General features: G+C 37.8%; 1 protein-coding gene across 1 annotated transcript; it reads left to right on the forward strand.

The window, feature by feature from the left end:
* Nucleotides 1-10,032: 10,032 nt before the first annotated feature.
* ky (kyphoscoliosis peptidase) lies at nucleotides 10,033-22,635 on the forward strand. Its single transcript, XM_033988406.2, has 7 exons — nucleotides 10,033-10,103; nucleotides 13,157-13,707; nucleotides 15,728-15,842; nucleotides 16,694-16,811; nucleotides 17,867-18,058; nucleotides 18,944-19,134; nucleotides 20,193-22,635. Exons 2-7 carry the CDS (start codon nucleotides 13,177-13,179, stop codon nucleotides 21,521-21,523), a joined length of 2,478 nt encoding a protein of 825 aa, XP_033844297.1. The 5' UTR covers nucleotides 10,033-10,103; nucleotides 13,157-13,176; the 3' UTR covers nucleotides 21,524-22,635.
* The last annotated feature ends 1,674 nt before the right edge of the window (nucleotides 22,636-24,309 follow it).

Here is a 24,309-nt window from a genome sequence, read left to right on the forward strand (position 1 = left end):
TCCAGTCAGCTTTCAATGCACACTTATTGTTGAAGCAACTCAACTGAATAATAAAAAATGCAGACATTGACAGATATAGCAAATAAAGCATGTTTATTTGGGCCTGTGAAAACCAGTGCATACAACAATGATTTTAGCTATCCATGAAAAGTAAGTTCAGAATTTATAGTGTAAAGACTTTTTGAGACACTGCCCTCTGCTGGTTAGAGGACAGTCAAGAGCAGGGCATATCTTATCAGTTGGTGGTGAAATAGTTTGTTTTTATCTCCCTAAACACAGTCCAATCTTGTAGTGATTTAGAAAAAAAGAAACAGCAAACCTGTCCCCTGACCTGTGCTTCCTCTTCGAGTGGCACGCGGACACACACGACTCTGCAGGAAATGTTTGTTGTCTTTAGGTTTTCAAAAGATATCATGAGGAAGTGATGCTGACAGAGACACTCCGCTCTCTGAGGTTGGCTTTCCACATCACCCCACTAAAACAGATTTACTGTTGTGCCAATAAAAAAGAACTGCTACAGTTTCACTGCTGTCAAGATCAGGTGAATTGTCGCTGGAACTATACATTTACTATTATTGCCATGGTCTGTAGTATATGGTCTGTGACTACTATTGAGACTAGATGCACATTTGATCTTAAAAAATTGAGTATAAGAACACATAATAAAATTCAAGAAACTATAGTTATGTTGTGTTGTACATTACATATTGTAATTAAAATTTGTTAAAGTTTCCTTACTAAAACAAAACAAAAACAACAAAAAACACTAGCATGCTGTGAAACAACTACTTATCACACAGTGTTGTAACTAAGGAAGAGTCCACACTATTCCCTAGTTAGAGAGCTAGAGAGAGCACCATTTTTAGTGGTGTCCAAATGACCAGCAGGTGAGAAAATAGTGCATTCAAAAAAACTTTGAAAAATAGTGAGCATCAGTGGTCACTAGACTGGTCAATATAGACCACAATGTATTGTGAGAGTGGACAGCGACAGGTCTTTAACTGGACACCACACGACTGAATGAAAGGAGATAGAAGCACTGGTTTATCGCCCTATTGATCTCTGATTATGAATAAAACACTCTTAAATAAACCATTGCTGTGTAAAGTTGCTAGCGTTAGCCTCTTACCTTAGCTTGAGCTGTTAGCAGAGCAATAATTTCCAGTTTCAGATTTTAAAAAATTAATAATATAATCAGTTTATGTGAGATCCAGCTTGACAAAAACTTGTATGGTTATTATCAGTCCATAAATACTATGCCAGTCCAAAATGATCATTATTTTGTGAACTGTTTTTTTCACCCTGACGCCAGAGTGACATGACCCGAATGTAGTGAGTGTCTCTGCGAGTGGCTGCACTATTAAGTCCACTAAAAAGTGCAAGGCTATGTGGTGAATGAGGGGTTAGGGGCTAGGATGGACATTCAGCCATTGTTATGAAATTTGTTATTGATATAAATTAGGAAACAGACAAAGTTATCCCTTAAAGATTATTCCGACTGGAGTTCAACAATCAAGAGAGGTCCGGGGGTAGTAAGCAACCAATAGCAACACATGAGAAGCACTGAACATATCTAAGCACTAGCTAGCCCATATTTTGGCCCATGTTACATAGATTTATTAGCTTAAAGTAGCTGTATGGAAAAATGACATTTAAGCATTTCTTATTTGCTGTGGTGGACCATCCCTGACAGTGTTTTGTGTAAGCAGCATGAAGTCTGCTCAGATCTATTCTCAATTCCAATATTCCTTGGGCAGGACCAGAGTTTATTTCTGTAACTCACCACTTTACAATGGCTCTTTGTGCTATTAATAATTCTCCATGAGTATGTGTCAGTATTATCAAAATAAATGAAGGTGCCTCTTTTTGAAGAATAAAGTCCCTAGCCTTTTACCTGATTTCTAAAAATGTCATTGGAGCTCCATTTAAAATTCACCCCAGCTCTGAGGTGCATTAAAACCCAAGCAATAAACAGCAAAGGGCACCTTGTTGCATTGTACTATGCGTCCCAGGGCAGGAAGACAGCACAGACACTGAGTGGACAAACGGTGGGTGGGATTTCCTCTCCACATTGTCCACTTTCACATCCACACCAAAAAGGGATCGCTAACACAACAATCAAATATGTGTCCATGTTCAACTGTATACACACAAGAAACAACACAAGCTAAATGTATGATATTGTTCACATAAACAGCCCCTGAATGTGGGCCAAGGTGATTCATCCTGGCACAGTCTCATCATTATTATGCGTATTTATACATGCAACACAATGCCACTTCCAAACAGAAAGATACAAAAGGGCCAGGCCTGTATTCTTTATGGATAACAAAAAACACTGCATTTTAGTATTCAAACTAGAAATGTTGCATGCTATTTGAATGCAGACTGAAGTAGGATATGCACCTTTTCCATTAGTCAACTAGTCAGCTGCAAATTATAACTATATATGTGTACAATTTTATACGAGACTTTTTTTTTTTTTTTACTCGGTGGCATATTTACTATTTCAAGACAAGAGTTTTGAGAATAATAATAATTGATGGGTTTCAGTTCAGAGCTGAGTGAACAGCCATACTGAGTTCACACCACAGTGTTAAAGTTTTTATGGACTGGGGAGGTAGTTTTTTTAGCTGTGATATAAATTCACAGCCTGGTCTGTGGAAGTATGATTTTTTTATGTTAAGATGACTTTGTGCTGTAGACCAAGGTGACCTGGTGCAGAGTCTTAAACATGTGTGCTGCTGCTGTCAGGTATATATATATATATTTATATGTTTCACAGAGTATTTATATGTTTCACAGAGTATAAGATCACACAAGCGTCTTGTTATCTGTCAGACTGAGCCGCGCGCTGAGTGAGCTGTCACTGCCGCGTGTCAAACCAAGACAAATACGCCCCAGACCCAGGGAAAAGGTTGCACACATTTTGAAAAATAAACAAGATGCTGTAGCCGATGGGCTTGATAATGCCAATTTGTTTCCCAGAGAAGTGCATTTGTTGTGGTTATAAAGTACTATAAACCGAAGCATGGGTCAATGTGAATTTGTCATTGAGTGGGCTAAACATCTTGATAGTGCAGTAGATCTGAAACACGCTGCAGCGTATCTGTGACGGCTAACAGACAACATGAATCAATATGTTGCTAAGTGTTTGAGTGATGTAATGCAGCATGTCCTGCTGCAGTGGGTAATGTCTTTAACCTGTCAGATAAAAGGCCTCAGAGGGCAGCAGCCCTGACCAGCCACTCCATCACAGCTGATTAACAGCTTCATCTATGGACTCTCTGCACACTGCTGCACCACTCTAGTCTAATGAGTGACACTAAAACAATTAACACTAAACCTTACTCCCAAGGGCCCCACACTCCACTGCAGAGGGCAACCTTCTTTGACAGGCTCCTTTCATCATCTGGTTTGGGGATCATAGTAAACATCAAATCATTCTGTATTTTATGTCCTGTCTGTTGCCAAAGCACCTCATGAGACAATCAGCTAGTATAGGATTCAGAAACATTAGATTACATTATTTTAGAAAATAATACCTATATATTGTATTATGAAGATGTTCACCTCACATGGACACAATTAGGCAATAAAATTCATCTAATCAAAAGCAGTTATATTTAAATATATTTTTTCAGAATACTGTACTAAAGATATAACTAAAGTATACAGGCTGCTGACCCCTGGCTGTTTACTCTTAATGGTGCGACCTCTCCATGTTAGCAGGTCTTGGGTGTAATCCCAAAGGGGTCTCTGGACATGGTAGCACAGTGTTAACAGCACTACAGATAGAGGCTGCTCTCCCAAAGGAGCTCAACAACAACATGTCCTGCTGTATACACTCTGCACTTCACCAGGGCTGCTTCAAAGTGCCAGCCAAATGGCAAAGGAAAAACGCCTCTTACTCACAATAACACACACTGATGATGAGGAACACAGAGCTGCTTAGACAAACCCAAGGTCATTCTTCACCATTCACACAACTTTAAAGCCACAGTTTGAAAAAGACCAATTAAAGCGAAGAGATAAAGCAAAGGAAGGTTCATAAGGTTAATAGTATGCAAGGCAGTGAACAGTTCATTACAACCACATCACTGAGGAATTAAGTAGTGTAGTAAAAGAGAATCAAAATTAAATGAGACTTGCACTTTAAAATTTTACATCTGCGGATAACCTGCCGCAGTAACACATTTGTAAGTTCTTCACTTTATGAAGTGTCCAGGGATGCAATGTGTTTGTAATCTATTATTTAGCTCACTGTATTGTGAAAAAATATTTACCAGCATTAAAAGTAACAAGACAGTATTATTGTAAATATATTACAAATGATCAATATACACATTTTATTTGCTATTTATGCAGCTAATTTTGTTATCTTTTTATGATTGTTTTTAGTGTGTGTAATGTTGATTTGTTTCTGATTTGGAGTATGTTCGCAGTACCAAAACTTCCTTGATAGTGATATTGTGCAGACTGAGGAATTTTATCAGTTGCAAAGCCACAGAAGACAATTGGGGCCTCCTACCAAAAGCATTATATAATTGGTCTTTCACTCACGCCCTCTTACTGCCGGTTCCTTATGGTGTGTGGGAACTATTACTCATGTCTACTAAGTGTATTAGATGATACAAACGTCTGGGGAGTATGGGCATATGTTTTCATGGAAAACTAACTAGGCTATTATTTATACATTATAGTGGTAAATACATTCCAATTTGACTTAACTGACACACAGATGTATTATAGAAATTGGCCTGACTTATGCCTCTTTGGCCTAACAGCAGTGGTGGAAGAAATATGCAAGTAAAGATACCAGAGCAAGTATTAAAGTGCCTGTTTTGTGTTGAATTTTGTTCAACAGAAACAATTAAATTACTAGTTTTTAAAATTTGTATATTTTTGTTTGCTAAAAATTGTTAAAAATAAACCCCTCAGCCTTTTCTGCAGGTCTCAAACAACTATGAAAAATACTTGGAGTAGAAGGTACCTGCTCTCAAATGTAGTTAAGTAAAGTAAAAAGTATCCACTTCAAAATCTATTTAAGTAAAGTGCAGATGATATTGTATACTTAAGTACAGTACTTTACTACTTTTACTTCGTTACTTTCCATCACTGACTAATAGATGCATGATTACAACATAACTGCTAAATACTAAGCACGGCGTTCATCCAAAGTACTTTTCTGACAATACAGTGTGGTAAGTGCTTTCATCAGTAATACTGGGTTGCTCCACTGCTTTTTTGTTTACTCTGTTATATTGTGTTTGCTAATGCATCTCTGGATATTTGGCCAGTAAGTGAAGTTTTTGACGTTCATTCCCGAGCTCCATTTTATAACTTTTGAGCTGTTGCTGTAACTGAGCTGTGGTTGTGTACTAATATATTAAAAAAACAAAAACTTACCTGCTTCAAAAGAAACCTCAGTCATTTCATCAGCTTTAGTGAATTCTACGCTGGTTCCTGAAATGAATCTACTAAGTTAAGATAAACTTGCAACTGATGTTTTATTAACAATCTTTACCTGTTGCATTGAACCGGAGAAATTCCTCAGTCACCCCTTCCTCCTCGTCATTGTTTAAAGTTTTCATGATGAAAATTTCATTAGTTTATGTTGATTAAAATAAGCAGAAAGTCGAAGGAAGCTCACTAACTTTTAAACTGCAGCAATTAACGGTCTTCAGATGTTAATGACAGCACGAGGCCGCAGAATGCCACGTGCTCCGCCCACTTTCCCCTCCAGTTACCGGGGTAACGGCGGAAGAAGCGCGAGGCGAGTGAAGTGGACCACGCGCAAGAGAGCGACTGGACGAAGCTTGAGGTGAGAGGTCAACGGGAGAGGGTCAGAGGTGGCCAATGTGAAAACCTACTTTGTTAACAATTAGGCTGCGTTTACACATGCGCATTGACCACACCAAAACTGTGACTAAACTGGAACTAAATTCGAAACTAATCCTAGGCTAAAGTGGGCTCAAACCAGGACCCAAAATAAAAGGACATGTGCTAGCCTATATCTTGCTAATAGGCCAAGAATCTCAATAATTTCGAATATAACGTATAACTGCCAAATTTGCCGGTGTCAGTTCCTCATTAACCTGCAGACCAAATTAATCCCAGGCTGTTAAAAGAAATGTGCAGGCATTTACAGAGCCTAGCCTGTGTCTGTAGCAGCATCAGAGGCACAGCTTCTCACCTCTATGCACAAAGATAAATAGAGTACTTTGAATGATTGTATTTCATAAATAAAATATAGCCTACACCTTGAGCTGAGATGCTTTTGATGTGTTTGAGATTATTTATTCAGTGGGATGCTCAGATCTCAAGGTAAAAGGCTTGTTGTGCCTCTAGATTCACATCATCACAGCTGGACCCACAAGGAGATTATGTATTGCATTAGGATACCCCAACAAATTGGTTATCTTCAATATGTGGTATACAATTGCCAAAAATGACAAATATTCTCAAGGATAAGGAGTTTACATTTACCCATAGCTGTAGTAACTGCAATGCGAAATGAGCTGCATAATTATCACTTCATCTTGTTGCTTCTGCTTAATACCTAGTTCTACTGCTTATATAACTTCAACATCAGTTTCAACATATATTTTCTATGCCAAAAAAGACACCACATGCTTTATCTAGTCTTCATTAAAATTTGTATACAGAAAATATAAACCATCTATGCAAATTTAATGGATGTTTCAGTATATAAATCTATCTTAATGTACTTTTTTGCATATCCTAGTCTCATTTACATCCCAGCGTGATCACCATACTTCTCATCTTGTGTCCATGTGCTTCTTCACCTCCCTGTGCGCTGATGAAGGATGTCCCTCTGCTCCTCCGTGCTCTCTAATAAGCCTGGGTGAGAGTCCCGGCCTGACAGCTGTTCCAGATGGCATTATTATTACTCTGCCGTTTCACTGTCGACCAGGCTGCCGAGGATTCACCACTGACTGCAGCAGGGAGAGAAGAGGAGAGAGGAGAGAGGAGGAGGTCCAACCAGGAGCTCCGGGCTTCCACATCAATACTGGCATATGGTAGTGTTATGTAATATGGGATTTGCTGCTGCTGCTGGTGATGGTATGTTGCCATTAACCAGCCAAGAAAGTTACACTAATAATTCATTCAACTCATTCATTCATATTCCCTCATGCTCTTAAAGGTGCACTATGTAACTTTTCTCGTGGGGGGTATGCCATCTTCTTGTTTCCATTGAGATGTTATTGCTTTGCCTAGAATGTTCAACTTGGGTAATAAACGTATCTAACTAGTATTTATTAATTGCGTAAGAGTTTATTTTTATTGCTAAAAATCAAGCATTCTTGGTGTTCGCTGGGTCACCTCTCTACAGATCTGACCTGCTTGTCTGGAGATAGAAGTTTAATGCCATATAGTGAAACATCGCAATAACGGAACAGAATGGTTGTTCCTTAAATGTTTTCTTTTATGCAATTTTATCTGTGCAAACTGCCAATTATGTAAGAAACTGTTTAAACAAGATACGGCTTAAAATTGCCAAACAGCAAATGTGCACTGGCTTTAGTGGCTTAAGTCGTCAGCTGCTGTGTCTTTAGGCTACACCTGCCAAAGGCTATAACAGCAACTCACAGGATGCTTCAAACTTCCACCATTTAATGCTAGATAATTATAACACCAAATGTTCTGGTACATAGACATTGCTTTGGGACTCATAATATTCAACAGTCAACTTTACAAAATAGGCTTAACTAAAATGGGACTGCTTTCAACCAAAAATAAACAACCCAAGATAATTCATGCCACACAGATTTTTCAAGCAATGTACATGATATATTTTCCTCTTTGTCTACTTCAGTGTTAAACAGCTTTGGATAATGGAGGAGAAATCCTAAATCTGCTACCACCATGTTAACAAGTGGTAATGCAGAGTATTGACTGAATTGCCTCTTTCTACAAGTTCTCTGGCTGCCTTTTGAATAATAGTGTCCTTGATTTACTAAACTATGCACTATTTGGTTATAAAAAAGGAAGGATGGGCGATATTGAGAAAAATTAATATTATAATTTTCTCATTTACAATATTCAGCCGGTATTTTAACTTTGTATCAGGAATGATCTACTGTGTCTGTAAATGTCTTGATTGAGGTTTAAGTATAGCACAAAACCTGGAGGATCATACAATTCACTATACTCTTGTTTGGAAAATTGTTCGAGATGTTTCTCTTTTTTTAGGTAATTTTAATAGTTTTAATATAGACAATAAACTGGCTATTTTAATTTTGCATACCTCCATCTACATTTTCAATATATCTCTATATCTACATTTTCAATATATCTCCCACCTCTACACTACCAGTACCAATACCACTTCTAAAAATGAAAACAATAAGAACAATATTGTAAGTATCTGTTTACCAGAATGATTTGCAGTATTGCTTTATATTTCCTTGTGCAGACTAGTGGGAGAATGCAGGCTAAAGTTTGATATATGGTTCATGGGACCTTGATGCAGACCCACGCGGAGGAAACAGCCCGCAGAAAGACTTGAAAGACCCGGGATTGGTTCGGCTCAGGTTCAAAGCACTTGTGATAAACAGGAAAACGGTGCTGCTGTCGCTGCTGTATATCTGAGGTATTCCCGACACTCTAAATCTACACCTCTGTACCGACGTTTGTGCTGAGCTGGCTATAACTCAGTGGAGGAGATGTTGTATGCTTCTTCAAACTGCAAACATAATTGATATACTCACTTGTCATTTGTTGCAGGACACATATACCATTTATTAATGTCACTTTATATCACAAATTATATTATATTTGTTACACTAATACAGAATCGATTTAATTGTCCTGTGGATTTGACCTCCACACCTTATGTTCTTGGTTAATGGGCGACAGTAGCTCAGTGAGTGTTTGTCCACTGGTTCGAGGGTTGGTAGTTCATACCCTGCTCTCGACATAAACATCATTGGCAGAGCTGTTAGCTTCACTGACCCACAGGTTGGCAATGTGATTCCAGCTCCCACAGATGAATGTTATTGTATCCTTGTCCTTGTGTGCAGTCACTGTAACCAAAGCATTTTTAGTAGGCAACGTTTGCTATGATATAATGTCTATATACTGTCTATAATATATATCTATTATGCTAACTATTTGAGTTCATTATCACGAAACAATCACCATATTTGTACTTTTATTTTTACACATTTGACCCACGCTTTAATCAGTGCTGCTTGAGACAGAGACAGTGAAGTGCCTAGGGACCCATCCCCAGATCCTGAGCCAGGATCTTGGTCAGGAGTAACTTTCTTGAGAGTTAGCCTATATCTCAGATGTAAAGTAAATTTTTGTTAATAGCAGCAATGCATTGATCTTCAGTGAGACAAAAAGGTAATCAAAAGGATTACCAATGAACCAAAATATTAATATATTAGGTAGAGGTCTGTTTTTTTATACACTGTTCACTTTGAATGGTTTAACAAAATTGTGTCCCTTAACATTCATGCCAAATTGGTTCACTTTGTTCAGTCACAGGAAGTCACAGTCACTAGTTCATATTTCAAGCCTGATTAGACCATATGACATTATGCTTTGAAATTCTGCAGGTCTTTTAATATGAAGTGCCCACTATCATTCCCCCACTCGCTCCATATGCTTTCTCTCTTTCAGTGTATCTGCTCTATTGCACTCAACACATGCTCGACGCGCCAACTTTTCCACCTGCCTCTTTATGTGTGGGCCATCAAACGCACAAACACATGCACAAATACACAACATTACACAGACCGTTTTGGAGCCTTGCCAGTTACCAGAGCCCCTCCAATGCATTCACACATGGCACAGGCCTGGGGTGAGCGGTATGCATAGACACCCATTAACAAAAGCATACAAGTTCACACAACGCCACACTTGTACGTCACACAACTCAGTTACAGCCTACTCTATTGGCTGGACTTAGCTGCTTTGTAGTATTTTTAGGCCTGTTATTCTGGGCCCTGTACTGGCGAGGCTATGTGTGAGTATAAAAGCCTCCCCTCTTTGCAATAGGGGACCACTCAGGACTTTGGAAACATCTCTGCCCCAACTCTAACCCACAATTTTTAAAACGTACTACTAAGGTAAGACAATGGATGGATACATCTGTAAATATTACTATTAAATCTTCATAAACTATTAATTTAAGTAGTAAATTAATGAACTTGACTTTCCATGCAACTAAAAAAACAACTGAAAAAGCTGAATTTTACAAGCTTGCACATTTTATTTTGTTATATTCCACCTATTAACTTTTTCATTTGCACCATAATTGAGTTGTGTCTTATATTTAGAAAGTAGGTAGAGCTTGTGGGTTGTACTGTATTTTTAAATATTTAAAATATTTTTGACAGAACCTTGGCTTGCAACGCTGCAAAACAAATGTGTCCATGAGTACCAATAAAGTCACCTGAACTCATTTACCCTGCTACATGCACTTGAGTAGCTTGTGTTACTTCTATTTGCCTATTACATGGAAATAAAACACTGTAACTGCACCTCCATCCACTTCTGACCTTAACGCATTCACAATTTGAATGCTTGATAAACTGAGATTCATGACCTTTGAACTAGACCAGGAACTGTGTTTTGAAATATGATCATTCTGGACTACTAAAGCAGTTAAATTAAGGCTTGCTCCACTTTAGCAATGTCTTTGTTTTTCTGTCATCCATCCATCATTAATTTGAATTCAACAATACTGCAACTATTTTGTATTTCCTCTGACACAAAGGTTGAGATTAGAACTTGGCTTGAGGTTATATTGTGATTGTGAAATGAGGTTATCCAAATTTGCACGTAGGCTCATCCAAGCAATGCATATTCAACTAAGCACTGTTGCATAATTTTGTGTTAAATTAGGCGTTGGAAATATTAACAGAAATTAATTGTTTTTCTTTTTTTCAGTATCCTGGAAACAATATTAGAATAGAATAGTAGAAATGTGCTAAAACATGTTTATATATATACTAGTTGAGGTTAAAGAACCAGACAAATGTGAATTGAAAGTATAGAAATACCCTTTGGGAGTTTACAATCTATGTGTTATCAGCTCTTTTTGCAGCATTTTTTCTATGCATTATTAAGTACTACAAATTTTCCTTATCCTCAAAACAACTTATTGTCAATTTTTCGATAATCTCCGCACCTATTTCGAATCTACGGTCAGTTGTAAAGCACATCTGAGCTGGACTTGAGCCTGACATTGTAGATTGATGTCCCTTGAACTTGGCGGAGGTTGTCTTTGTGAAAGATCAGAGTTCAGGGGCGGCGGTAGCACTTTCTCCTGCAGCGCTGAAAGGAAATATTGATTTTGTGAAGGAGACTCGAGCCTGGAGGATAGGTGCCAACATAAAGCCGGAGTGGGGGTCATCCTGTTGCAAGGCAGTTGATCTCCTCCAAAGCTCTGAGCCAAACAGCTGCTCTAGACAAGAATTTAAAGACAATTTCAGCTGACGGCGAAGTTTCAGAGGAGATTTTGGTGCTTATTTTAAGGTGCACGGGCCCAAACTGGCCTAAATATGAAGAGTTTATACAAGGTCAAGGGTGAGAATGATTAAAACCCCATCATTCTTGGAAAGCACACCCAGAAAGAATGACCAAAACTGAATACTTTCCGCACAGATGCATTTATACAATTCATATGTCCAAACTCAAAATAAGTTGGAAACAGTAATTAGCAATACTGTATTTGATACTGTTGGTACAGTTTAGTTGATAGTTGAATATTACAACAATTGACGATCTTGCTGGAGAAAGGCATATTTGTGCGTTTGAATTTAAGTAAATAGTATCTTACAATAGTGGCCATACATTTCTTTCATGCAACGTTATAAAGGATTTCCCATAATATTTTTAATTGATCTAGTTTAAATACAGGTATCACTATGTGCCATTTACTAAAACAATTTACTAAAATAAGCAAGATGTTATGTTCATGTTAGTTTATTTTGGAAATCATACATTACAGTATTCCATGTTTCGGATTCTCTAGACTGGCATTGTTTCCATAGAATGATCGTGTTGACCAACCCAGTCCGCTTAAGCAATTTTCCAATAGAAAAGTGACGTGGTATTTATTGCTGTGATAGAAGCTTGATGCCTTTTTACTGCTGCAGCATTAGCTTAACAGCGCTAATGTCAATAAAACAATGACCTCACTACAGCGTGGTCTGCAGTTGCTGCCTATTTTTAGCCCATGTTCATCATACATAAGTTTTAGGGTCATACTAATCTGGTAAAAAGCCAAGGCCCCCCTTCGCCCTCCGCACTGACAGTGATAGACGATTCCAACCTCTGTGTTCATTTTGGGTCACAAAGAGACAGAGAGTAATTACCGCTTAATCAATGTCCCGGACTCATACAAGACTATACAATGTACTTCCTGCTGCTTTGCTAATAAGCTAAAAGTCTGGGATACGGAGCAGAATTGGGACCTGATGTAAGATTTACCAAAATATCTGTGTTAAAATTACGAATTATAATGTGGACGATAACCAGTATAATCACTAATCATAATTGACGAGCCACTTTTATCTTATCATTCAAATGCCACTGTCAAAATGTCTGAAGCCAATCACTCAGAGTAGGCCTATCTAACAAGTCTGATTGCTTTGACAGATTTTTTTTATTTTTTATTATTTTATACTGACTTTGAGGGGTTCTGTGAAACAGTATTTCATTTTTATGTGTGCATAAAAATGACTAATTGGATTAAAATTTGTGATTTAAGATAATTGATAAAAAGACACATATTTCACTGTGAGGTACATACACACACGTTGGGTTTCTCTTTTTTGGGGGGGACATTACTTTGCCTTACATTCATTTCCTGGAACCGAATCTTAACCATAGTCATTACTTACCTAACCTTAACCTAACCTTAATCTATTTAACCCATATCTGAACTTTCAAATCATGTTATTGATCTAATATTAAAGAATTTATGACGTGGGGACCTGATGATAAAATCATAACTAAACTTGGACTAGTTCTGGACTGAAGCAGGACTAGAACAGGACCAAACCAAATCTACATCAGGACTAATCTGGGCTCAAACCAGAACCAAACCAGGACAAAATGTGAACGCAGCAGATGAATTGGAATCTTAATTAGCACTTTCTCTTGTTTTATCCAGGACGCTATGATATTAGCATAATGTCTGCTGAGGTTGCCATGCAGAAGTTCTCATTTCCCTTCTCCTGCGGTGGTCCAGGCCTGTCCCAGCGCAGCGAGACCACCCCAAACAACTGCACCCAGGTCAAACCTCTAGAGCTCCACAACCTCCAGGAAAACCTCAGTGAACCTGGCCTAGTTAAAGTACTGGGGGTGTGTAATGAGGTCCAAGGCGGTCCCAAAGCAGAAGACCCCCAATGTACAGTAATTTCCCGGAAGAATATGTTTGAAAAGCTGACGGTAGAGTCAGAAGACCAGCGCCCCGTTGCTAAGAGACAGCTGTCCTCAGAGAGTGCAGCCCGGACTATAACTGTGGTGAAGAAGAGCGCTGTGAGGAAGGATGGGGAGGACAATACCAACAATACCAAGGGGGGAAAACCCAAAACTGTCCCTGGACCAAAATTGGGCCTGTCCACCGCTGGGACGGGGAGGAGGAAGCGCCGAAAGGACCTCTTCAGCAGCTCTGAGGTTTTCCAGAGGGTGGACGATCATGTCATCCGGGTGGGAGCCGAGGTGAGCCCACTTAGGAGCACTATTTATAGCATTAGTAGATTACATGGGCAGCAACCAGTGCCAAAAGGACAGTGACATATGGGGGATTTAGCTGTAATCCTTTTCCAATTAAATTATTTTGCAGTTTTGAATGTTGGACCTCGTGAGCCGCCATATTTGAGCAGAAGAAATATGGAAATGTTTACAATATTACATAATGGTGACAAGAGTGGGTTTTAGTCCTTTTGTGGTTTAATTCTACCATGGGGAAACTCGCTCATATCAGTTTAGAAATGGAATTAGATAAAGTATACGATCATAAGGGCAAAAAGATGTATTGTCAAAGATTAGGCTTGGATAGCCCGTTTTCCCCAGTAGGTCTGGACGCTTTTACATTGAAGATTATGTGATTTATTAATTTTATTGCACTATAAAACTTTTCTGGTGGAGGGGCCTGCTTTTTGCTGCATTGCCATGAATGTTCCATGCTATGGCATTAAACTTATCTATCTTGAGTTTATTGGAGGTATTTTTATGTTTTAATGATACATATCTATTTTTACTGTGAGTGGACTTGACTCCCCCCGGATCTGACTTCTAACTCAGCCTGGTGCTGGTGTAACTTTATTTTATTTATTTTTTTATGGAGATATGAATTTAATGCCATACTGTGGAACATTCTACCCAGCTCATAATATCTCCATGGAGACAAGCAGGTGGCGGACCCTCCACCAGAAAACTTACATAATAGACTTTTATTTAAATAATTCTTTACATTTGTATATGGCAGGGACCTGTGTATGAAAATAAGATTGTCAGGTTGACTGTCTCACTCCAGCAGAGAACAAGTGACATGAAACTATACTATTATTACTTATTAGATTGAGTTTTTCAGGTCCTTGTTTTTTCAACCAAAAAACCTAAAACTCAAAGTGACTTCTTAAATTTTGGATTGGAAGGATTTTTAATAGTGGAAACAAATTAATTACAGTAGCTGAAGGTTAGTTCCAAAATGTCATTTAAGTAAGAGCTTTTGTGCAAATAAAAAATGATGTTTCAAATTATCGGTCTACAACCAAACAACCTTTTGCCCTAGGAACATTGACTCACTTTTTATAGATAAAAAATGGAGGTTATTACAGATTTAAAAATATTCAAAAATAGTTTTACTGTATATCAGAAACAAGCAGAGAAGAGGCTGAGAGCTTTCGTGGCCCAGAGCTGATCTGGAGCTGGGTCATGGTGATCCTGAAGTGAGCAGAAAAAAACTACTCAATGAACCGCTCAGTTACAAAAATAGCTGCTTTCATTCAGGGCTCACAACCTTGGGGCTTATGGGTAATGCGGTCCTTTCAATTAAACTGCAACTCGCAAAAAGGAATAGAAGTGCTGCAAGAGGCTGCGAAAAGGTGGTGAAATAGCTGCTTTTAGGTTTAAAGGTGCACTATGTAATTTTTCTGTGTGAAGTGTATGTCATCTGCTTGTTTCCACGGAGATGTAGACTGTTATAGAGTATGACAGTATGTCTAGCTTCACTGACACAAGCACGTACCGCCACAAGGCCAATTTTCAAGTCGGATCTATGGAGCTGTGACGCCACTCTCAGTAGAATGTATTTTTTTCAAGTTATTTGTATTTGTGGGACATTCCAGGCAAATTAATCATATCTATGGAAACAAGAAGGTAGTGGACACCCCCATAAGAAAAGTTACTTACCTTTAATGTACTTTTAATGTAATTACACCTCAGATAGATGTTGAAGAATAAAATAATGAGGTAATGCGAATGTGATTACAATTACTACTAGAAAAAATGTTTATTTATGTCGCAGTGGTAGATCAGACTAACCCATATATTATCACTTTGTCACTGTGAAGCAAGCACCACCACAACCAGATTAGCCCTTTTAATTAATGAATATCCGATTTGTAAAGTGGATATTAAATTCTACCCAATTACAAGTACATGTGAAGTGCTAAGTGTTCTTCCAAACTTCTGTCCGATGTCTTTTAAAATATTACTTAATGTGACTGACTTGCAGTTGAAGGAGAAGCGCGTGTACGATGTGAAGACCATAGCCCTCAGTATCACACAGGGAGCCAGGACGGAGCTGGAGAGACTCAGAGCCATCTGGGTTTGGCTCTGTCACAACATTGGTGAGTGACTAAACTAAATGTCCCAAATGCTGTATTAAAATAATTATATGATCAAATGACTGTCCCAGAAGCTATCACATTTGGTATTGGTTACTTGATTGTGGTTCAGCATTGTCTTTTGTTGTATTGGTTTTAGTCTCTTGTTCATATTTTTACAATCTGCATTTTATAGTAAATTAAGAGATGCTATGTAGCTTTTCTGGTGAAGGATTTGTCACCTTCTTTTCTCCTTGGAGATGTTTTTGATTTGGTAAATATTTTCGATGCACGACCAGGCCAAGGTGCATGTTAGAATGTATGTTTATAAAAGTAGTTTTGAGCTATAAGTTGAATAAATGCAAGTTAGATATGTTCAATTCCATGTTGAATCCTCAAGGCAAAACAATAACATCTCCATTGAGACCCACCACCAGAAAAGTCAGATCAGCTACCTAATAATGTTCACACTGATATTAACAAAACAATTGTAATTTGAAGTGGGAAAAAATGTCTCACTCACTTGGTTTTAGGTTGATAAAGGTCAGTTTTAAGATTAATTTAATTTTGTTATGCATATGTGCTTGTTTGGCCCTAAATTAAAATATTCAAGCCATTTTAGTTGTATACAGAATAATTTCTACACACCTGGGCAACAAGTGCATAAAATAACAGCAGGTATTTGAACTTGTACTTGTATTTGAAATGGAAACTCCCACACTCTCTCACCTTTCACGAACTGATTAGGTTAGTTTAAGTGTTAATTTTAGTGTAAGTTTAGTTTAAATGTTATCTTCATAATTTCAAATGTCTGTAAATAGTAGTCCTACACATCCTTGATTAGGCATGTTGTTTGTTTATGTTCCTGACCTTAGAGTACGACATCAGTGGGTTTCTGGGTCGCTCTGAAAAGTTGAGTTCTCCTGAAGAAGTGATCGCAGCAGGACGAGGGGTATGCTGCGGATACTCCAGTCTGTGCTCCGAGATGTGCAGGTACACAACCGTACAAGCCAAAATAATAAGTAATACATTTAAATACCAAAAAGTGTTACTGGTTAATCTCTTAAGATAACATAATCAGTATATATTTAAAAGAAAACGGTGCAAAGTGTTAATTTTCTGGGGCGAGTGGGTACCTGTCTCGATGGAGATGTTATTGCTTTGCTTGGGATGTTTTACAGTATTAATTAGTATTATCACAGTAAGATTTTGTTTATTATTGTTTTTTCCAAGGCTTTTTTAAGCAACAAAAATACATATTATGAAATAAATTGGTAGATAGACCAGTTTAATGGCATAGTGTGAACCATCCTCTAAAAGTAATAACATCTCCATGTAGAGAACTTTTTGCACAGTTCAGTTTGCTATTTTATTTAGATAATCTGAAATGTCTGCTATAAACAGTATATGCCAGTAGAAAATGGAAATGCACACTCGAATAAACAACTTATACCCAAAGTGCTTCTAAGTAGTTTTTATGTCTACTTTCTTCTTCTTTTTTTCTGCTTTAAAAGTACCGGTACTTGAACAGTTTCAGTTCATCATGCTGTACCACCCTCTCAAAAAGTGTCCATTTGCTATCTTCTTTTTTAATGAACATTTTTATTCTTCAACAAGGATATTTTAATGTAAGAAAAATGGGAGTTTTGATGGGGCTAAAGTGGACTCCTACTCAAACATGCACAAACAGAAGCATCGCAAGGTATTGGTTGTAATGTGGGGTTTATGTTTATTTCAGACAGAGAAAACAGCATTATTTAAATCTGAAAATTTGTATTTCCAAATAATGAACAGTAAAAATGTGCAAAAAAATTACACACTCTTAATGTTGTAATTTTTACTTGAGTTTCCCCCAGTTCTTTCTTGTGTATTTATTTGGACTACTCCTTTGTCCTTATACTTCAGTAATGTTAACGGTACTTTTATTTGAGTGCAGTTTTTGGCTCTACCCTCCTCTGTTTAGTACTGTATAATCTTTGTGCAATATTATTATGCTTAATGCTTCTTGTCCAAAACACGGTAACTGTCATAACTAACATATTTTTCAGGGAGATGGGTATTGAGTGCCAGGAGGTCCCAGGGCACAGTAAGGGCGTGGGCTACAGACAGGGCCAGAGCCTGAGGGGCGTGAAGTCTGACCACCTGTGGAACGCTGTGCTGCTGTCGGGACAGTGGTTTCTGCTGGACGCCTGCTGGGGGGCCGGACGGGTCGATATGGAGAACGAGAGCTTCGTCAAAAGGTCTGAGAAAGACAAATATACACCCTTAAGTATTATTGTGCACTAGTCTTACATTTTGATTATTTGCTTATATATATATATATATATATATATATATATATATATATATATAAGCAAATTATATATATATATATATATATATATATATATATATATATATATATATATATATATATATATATATATATATATATATATATATATATATATATATATATATATATATATGTCATTATGTCCTGGGGTCATTATATTTCTCAAAAACTATAAAAAAGCAAAAAAATATATAGTATAACAATCATTTGAGAAATCAATTAATAATAACCCACATAACCTTAAAGGTGCACTTTGTAACTTTTCTGGTGGGCAGTACGCCACCTTATAATATAATATTCAATTTTTCTGTCTTGCATTTATTGAATTACAGATGTTTCAATTAAAAATGGGCATGAATTCTTACTGTGAGCAGGGACACCTCTCCACATATTTTACTCATAACTTTGCCTGGTGGCAGCACCCAGTTATGTTCATGGAGATAGACAGGTTTAATGTCTACCATGGAGAATAGCAGGCGATGGACTCTTCACCTGAAAAGTTTCATAGTGCACCATGGACTGTATATAAAAATGGACATTTGTGTTCCTTATACATTAATAACAGACCAATCAGGTGCCTTGTTTCCCCGGGATCACTCCCGCTAGCATTAGCAACAGGTTGATTGACAGTCTTGTTGCTAAGCGGCGGCCTCTGCCAAACTGGCAGTGTGAGTGCATTGCCAAATATGGTTCCTGGTTGCAGATTAGCCACTATAGCTGCTAGCATCGCTTCTTTTGTTTGCAACTAAACGCATATACACTTTTGTATTACACTTTTTGTTGTTTGTAGATTTGATGACTTTTATTTCCTGACGGAGCCAGAGGAGTTCATTCACTCACATTTTCCGGATGAGGAGAGGTGGCAGCTCCTGGACCGTCCCATTTCCATCGAGGAGTTTGAGAGAAAAGTGTTCAAGACCTCGGCCTTTTTCACTCTAGGACTGAGACTAATGCAGCCTCACCAATGCCACATACTGACAGGTGTGTAGTGAAATCATTATATCACATTATGCAATCATTCATTTATTCAGTCAACTTTATTTTAAGTTTACAGGAAAATAAGTTTTTAAACAAACAGAATAACAATAAACTGGCTTATCAAATTTAACGTTTTATGCTTTGTTTTCTCATTAACATATAAACATAACCAAACTGTTTGACAACTGTTGAAAAATTAATTGAAGAAACTTGTACAAAAAATTCTATTACATAAAATTATTAGACTAAGCATCATCTGGTCTCAAGTAAAATCTAAGAAAAACACTATATTGTGTGAAAGTTAAAGCAGTAATATTATCCTTAACTGGCTATTAACAATGGTATAATAATATTTGCATAATAATATTCACATGCCTCGGGTTGACTCACAGAAGGGCTTCTTTGTTAAATCCAAACACTGGATTAGTTTTTATTATTGTATATATTGTCAAGTTGGTTATTAGCTTGCAGTTATATAGTTATAGTGTTTTTGTGCGATTGGTGGAGGGTCGATGGGGCAGAATGCATAAATTATTGAAAAGTTTTGGAATATTTTCAATTTTATTCTAATGCAAAGGTTACAAACTTGGTGTGATAGTTTAAAGTGCATTATGTATTTTTGCTGGTAGAGGGTTTGCCACGAGCTTGTCTGGTGATATTGTTTTGACTAGAATGGCAGTACGACATAACTTAGCTGTCTCCTTGAACAAGCCGGTACACCACTAGACCAAGTTACAGGTCAGTTCTGTGAAGAGGCTTTCCTGCTCATAGTAACATGCTTTTTCAAGGTCTTTAAAAACACCAGTAACTAAAGAAATGGCAGATATGAAAGATTTAATGCCATGTTTTGATACATTCTATGCAATACAATAACGCAGTCATGAAGATGAGCTAGTGGCAGATCCTAGTGCATCTTTAAATTAAAAATATGTTTATACTGTTGTTGATATGATAAAAATATATAAATAAATCATAGGGTATAAAAGGAAGCTTATGAGCCAATTGGGAAGTAGGCATTTAGTTAGTATAACAGTAATCACTTGAATATACATTTTTTTCAGATGATGGTGAAGCAAACATCTCCCTTGGCTTCTCTCGTCCCACCACCTTCACTTTTGAGACCACCGCTCACCAGGACCTGCTGCACTCAGGGTCCTCAGAGCAGCGGGACTCCCCTAAATCCTCATTCGGACTTTTAACTGTGTCCCATCGCACAATGAAACTCCAACTACTGCCCCCTGCCAGCGGAACATACGACGTCAGAATTTTTGCCCGTCCCGAAAGTGCCACTACAAATCTAAAGTGGGTTTGCTCTTTCACTGTGGAGTGTCTGGTGCCTAGAGCCATGGAGGAGATCCCAGAAAACCCCTTCTTATCTTGGGGTCTTCAGCCAAACGCGCAATTGCAAGGGGTCTCGGGAAGCAACTTGGGTAGTGAGGTATTCCAAGTAGAGCAAGGTTCATGCGAAGTTGTACTAAAAACATCTCATCCATTAATGTTAGTGTGTGAACTTGTACACCCCAAATTAGACCCAGCTGTAGCAAAGCGTTGCCTGGCTACGCAAATTCAGTCAGATGCCCTAACTTGCAATGTTTTATGCCCTCAACGAGGATTTTACCGTTTATCAATATTTGTCCGGGACTATGAAAAAACAGATGTCAAATTTCAAAATGTTGCTAACTTCCTGCTACATTGCAAAGGAAAGGTGGCAAGTCTAGAGGAGCTTTTTCCACCGAATCTGGGCTCGGCTTGCGGTCCCGGGTCACGCACCACTGAATTTGGGTTTTCAAAGTTTAGCCACACCACGGGGATACTGAGTACACAGCAAGGCAAATGCAACATCACTTTTCACAACCAGCACGACCTAGAACTTCATACTGTTTTAAGTCGGGACGAAATCGCAAAACAGAGCACCCTACCTCTGTCCCGGTACCTCTTTTGCACATACACAGACAGCAAGGTGACTGTGAGTGCTTCCTTGCCAGAAAAAGGGGTATACCGACTGGGACTGTACGCAAGGACCACCCCGGGAGACAGCTTCAACCCAATGTGCGATTTTGTCTTGAGGAACACCTGTGATCAACAGGGGGCGCCGTTCCCGTGCGTCTACTCAGCTTGGAGGAAAGGTTGTGTCCTTTTCGAGCCGAGAATGGGACTTTTGGAGCCCGAGTCGTGGGTGAGGTTTAGAGTGAGGGTCCCGGGGGGGCAGAGGGTGTGTGTGGTGGGGGAGACGAGGACAGATCTAAAGCTGAATAAGAGCAGAGTTTGGGAGGGAGATGTTTTCACCGGAGGAGGGGTGTCGCAGCTCAAACTGGCCGCTGCATCGGGGGAGAGCGAAGAAATGGCGGTAATGATGACCTTTGACATCAGACCAGCAGAGAAGGAAGAGTGAAGGAGGACAGGTAACATTCAGTAATGTTGTTTGATGGACAGTAAGGATGCACCAATACATCAATGGTATATCTGATTGAATTATAATTATGTATTGGTTAATCAATTACAATAGTTGAGGTATTTAATTGAGGTATTTTGTCACATTAAAGGCTCCAGGACATATTTTCTCAATATCTGGATTTTTTTTTATCATCATTGTAGTCGCTCTGTTCTTTTTCTTTCAGTTATGTTTATATATGAATGAATATATATGATTTGATATCAGCGTGCCAGTGGCATGTTGTGTTTGAGATTTCTTATGTGATATGTGCAACTGATGCTAAAATGAGGTACTAAATTGCAAATATATTGAACCAGTTTAAAAGCAAAATTTAGTTTCACTTCAATCCATTTTAGCCTGTTTTACTGTGTCCTTATATATTGCAGCTTAACCATAATTTGTACAGTCCAAACACACTGGCTGCGGTTACATGCAAACTCAAAATCTGATTAATATACAATTTTTGGAGTTATAAGTTTATTCAAATGACATCTAAACAGCAAAATCATCTAACTTCTTTCTAATCGTGGTCCATCTTATTATTCACATCAGCTTTTGCAGTTTATATGTCATTTATATTATCTTAAAGGTCCAGAAATCACATTATAATTAGATCTTGGTGTGCATGTGAACAAGGCCACTGATGTGTTCTTACCAGGGTAATAGGAAGAGACAATAAATAAACAATATACACTGTGATTACTTCAGGTTTACGTATACAACACCGCATACTTTCTGCATACTTTCTGTGTGACCATCGACAATTGTAAAAATGAACTTAACTGTACTTTTATTATTATTCATTATATATGGCTTTTATCAGTAGAAAGTTGATTAGATCTAAATATTTGAAAGATGATTTGAAAGCTACTGGCTAATCCTGAGGGAGCTTAGGGCGGGTTGTCACTGGTGCTCAGCTGTGGTGCTAAACAGCGATACTCTGGGTTATGTAATTCTGCTTGTATTATGACATGATGCTTCTGCAAAGTTATGTAAATAAAATGGTTACTGACATTTGACGTGCACCTGCTTCTAAATGTGAACTCTAATAAACTTGATATAAGACCATTTAAATGCTTACTGCGTGTGTTAATGTAAATAGAAACATATAAAGCATCCAATACCGCTGCAGATAGTTGGTCATCCCACATTTACACATATAGTTTGGCCTTTGTAGCCAATATATTAGCGACATAGACCCACACTTTGAATGGATAATTATTTAAATAAAATTGGATAACACTTTATAATGATTACTGCTATAAAGTACTTAAAGAGCCCACATCATGCCATTTTCTGATCTGTTAAAATGTTGTTTCCTCCTCACAAATGTACCTGGAGTTGCCAATCTCTACTTAACTTGAAAACTACCGCTTCATGACATCACAAGGTGGAACAGAGCAATTTGAGCTTTGAAGATGTAGACAGACTAATAATAACTTAATACATAGTGAACAAAGAATTTATAAGGAATTATTCAGGTTTAGTAACTACTCATCTAATACCCTAACCCTAACTGTTTACTCTAATCCCTTAATTAAGTAATTTCTAAGCCTGAACCATTCTTAACTGTTTTTTCATTGTGAATCAAGTCTTTCTTCATGCTCTATTACGGCTACTTAAGCTGTAGTTATTATGAAGTGGTGGATACATTTGTCTGATTATTTTTACAGATAAATGTGACAAAACTGTAAAACAACATAGTACAATAAAATACAATAAATTTAAAGTCGCATACCAGCTTTTACAATCATTTCTAATTCTATTGCAGTCATTCACACTATTGCCCTTTTGTTAATAGAAAATTCAGTGCTGGCACAAGCATTTGTAAATTTCAAATAACAATAACTCCCAAAATGGTATATTTTTCTAATATTTTGGCAGTGTAACAAGGTCATCTTAAGCTTTGATGGGACATAATTTCACCCAAAATACACCCTTTGTCTCTCAGCATCACTCATCACTGTGGCTCCCTTAGTAACAGATGTAGACAGTGGCTTATAAGGTTAAGTAAGGTCATTATCATTTACTGTCCCTTGAGTTTTTGTGGTTCATATAAATAACTAAATATGGAAAAGCAAGCCTCCTTTAACTGAATACCAAGCATAGTTTACATGGTTTTAGAGACTTAATATAACATACAGTACAGATCCACACAGTAAACAATGCTATGGTCATGAACAAAGTTAGAGCTAAACTGACAACAAGAGTGTATTTACATTCAGATTTCTACATAGGAAATTGCAGAGCTGCAGTTGCATTTACTCAATCTTTCTTGTGGCAGTAACTGACAGGAGATAAATATGGAGTAAATATCTGACTGGATCACTGTCTCCATAGAGTTAGTTTGCAAAATTTAAGGCAAAGAGTACATGCTTGTCTCCATGGAGGTATTATTTGTTATTATTTCACAGTATGGCATTAAACATGTCTATGAAAAAAACAAAAAAAACCCAACATTGTTACTGTGTGAGCTTGCACCTCCACAGATCGTACGTGTACCATGACCTGGTGGCATCATCTGCTTGTCTCTATGGAAATATGTAAGTTTAATTCCACTTGCAGAACATTTCAGGCAAAGCAGTGACATATTAATGGATATGTTTAAGGCTGTGTTTTTAAAATCAGCAGCTTTTTACCCTTATAAAACAGACGTCCACACATATCCTTTTATCCATTACTCCAATATGGAATTACTGTTAACCCCAGTGACTCTGGACCTTCGGAGGAGGAGAGCTAAAATA

The sequence above is a fragment of the Periophthalmus magnuspinnatus genome, chromosome 22 (genome assembly GCF_009829125.3).
Source record: "Periophthalmus magnuspinnatus isolate fPerMag1 chromosome 22, fPerMag1.2.pri, whole genome shotgun sequence".
Taxonomy (NCBI): Eukaryota; Metazoa; Chordata; class Actinopteri; order Gobiiformes; family Gobiidae; genus Periophthalmus; species Periophthalmus magnuspinnatus.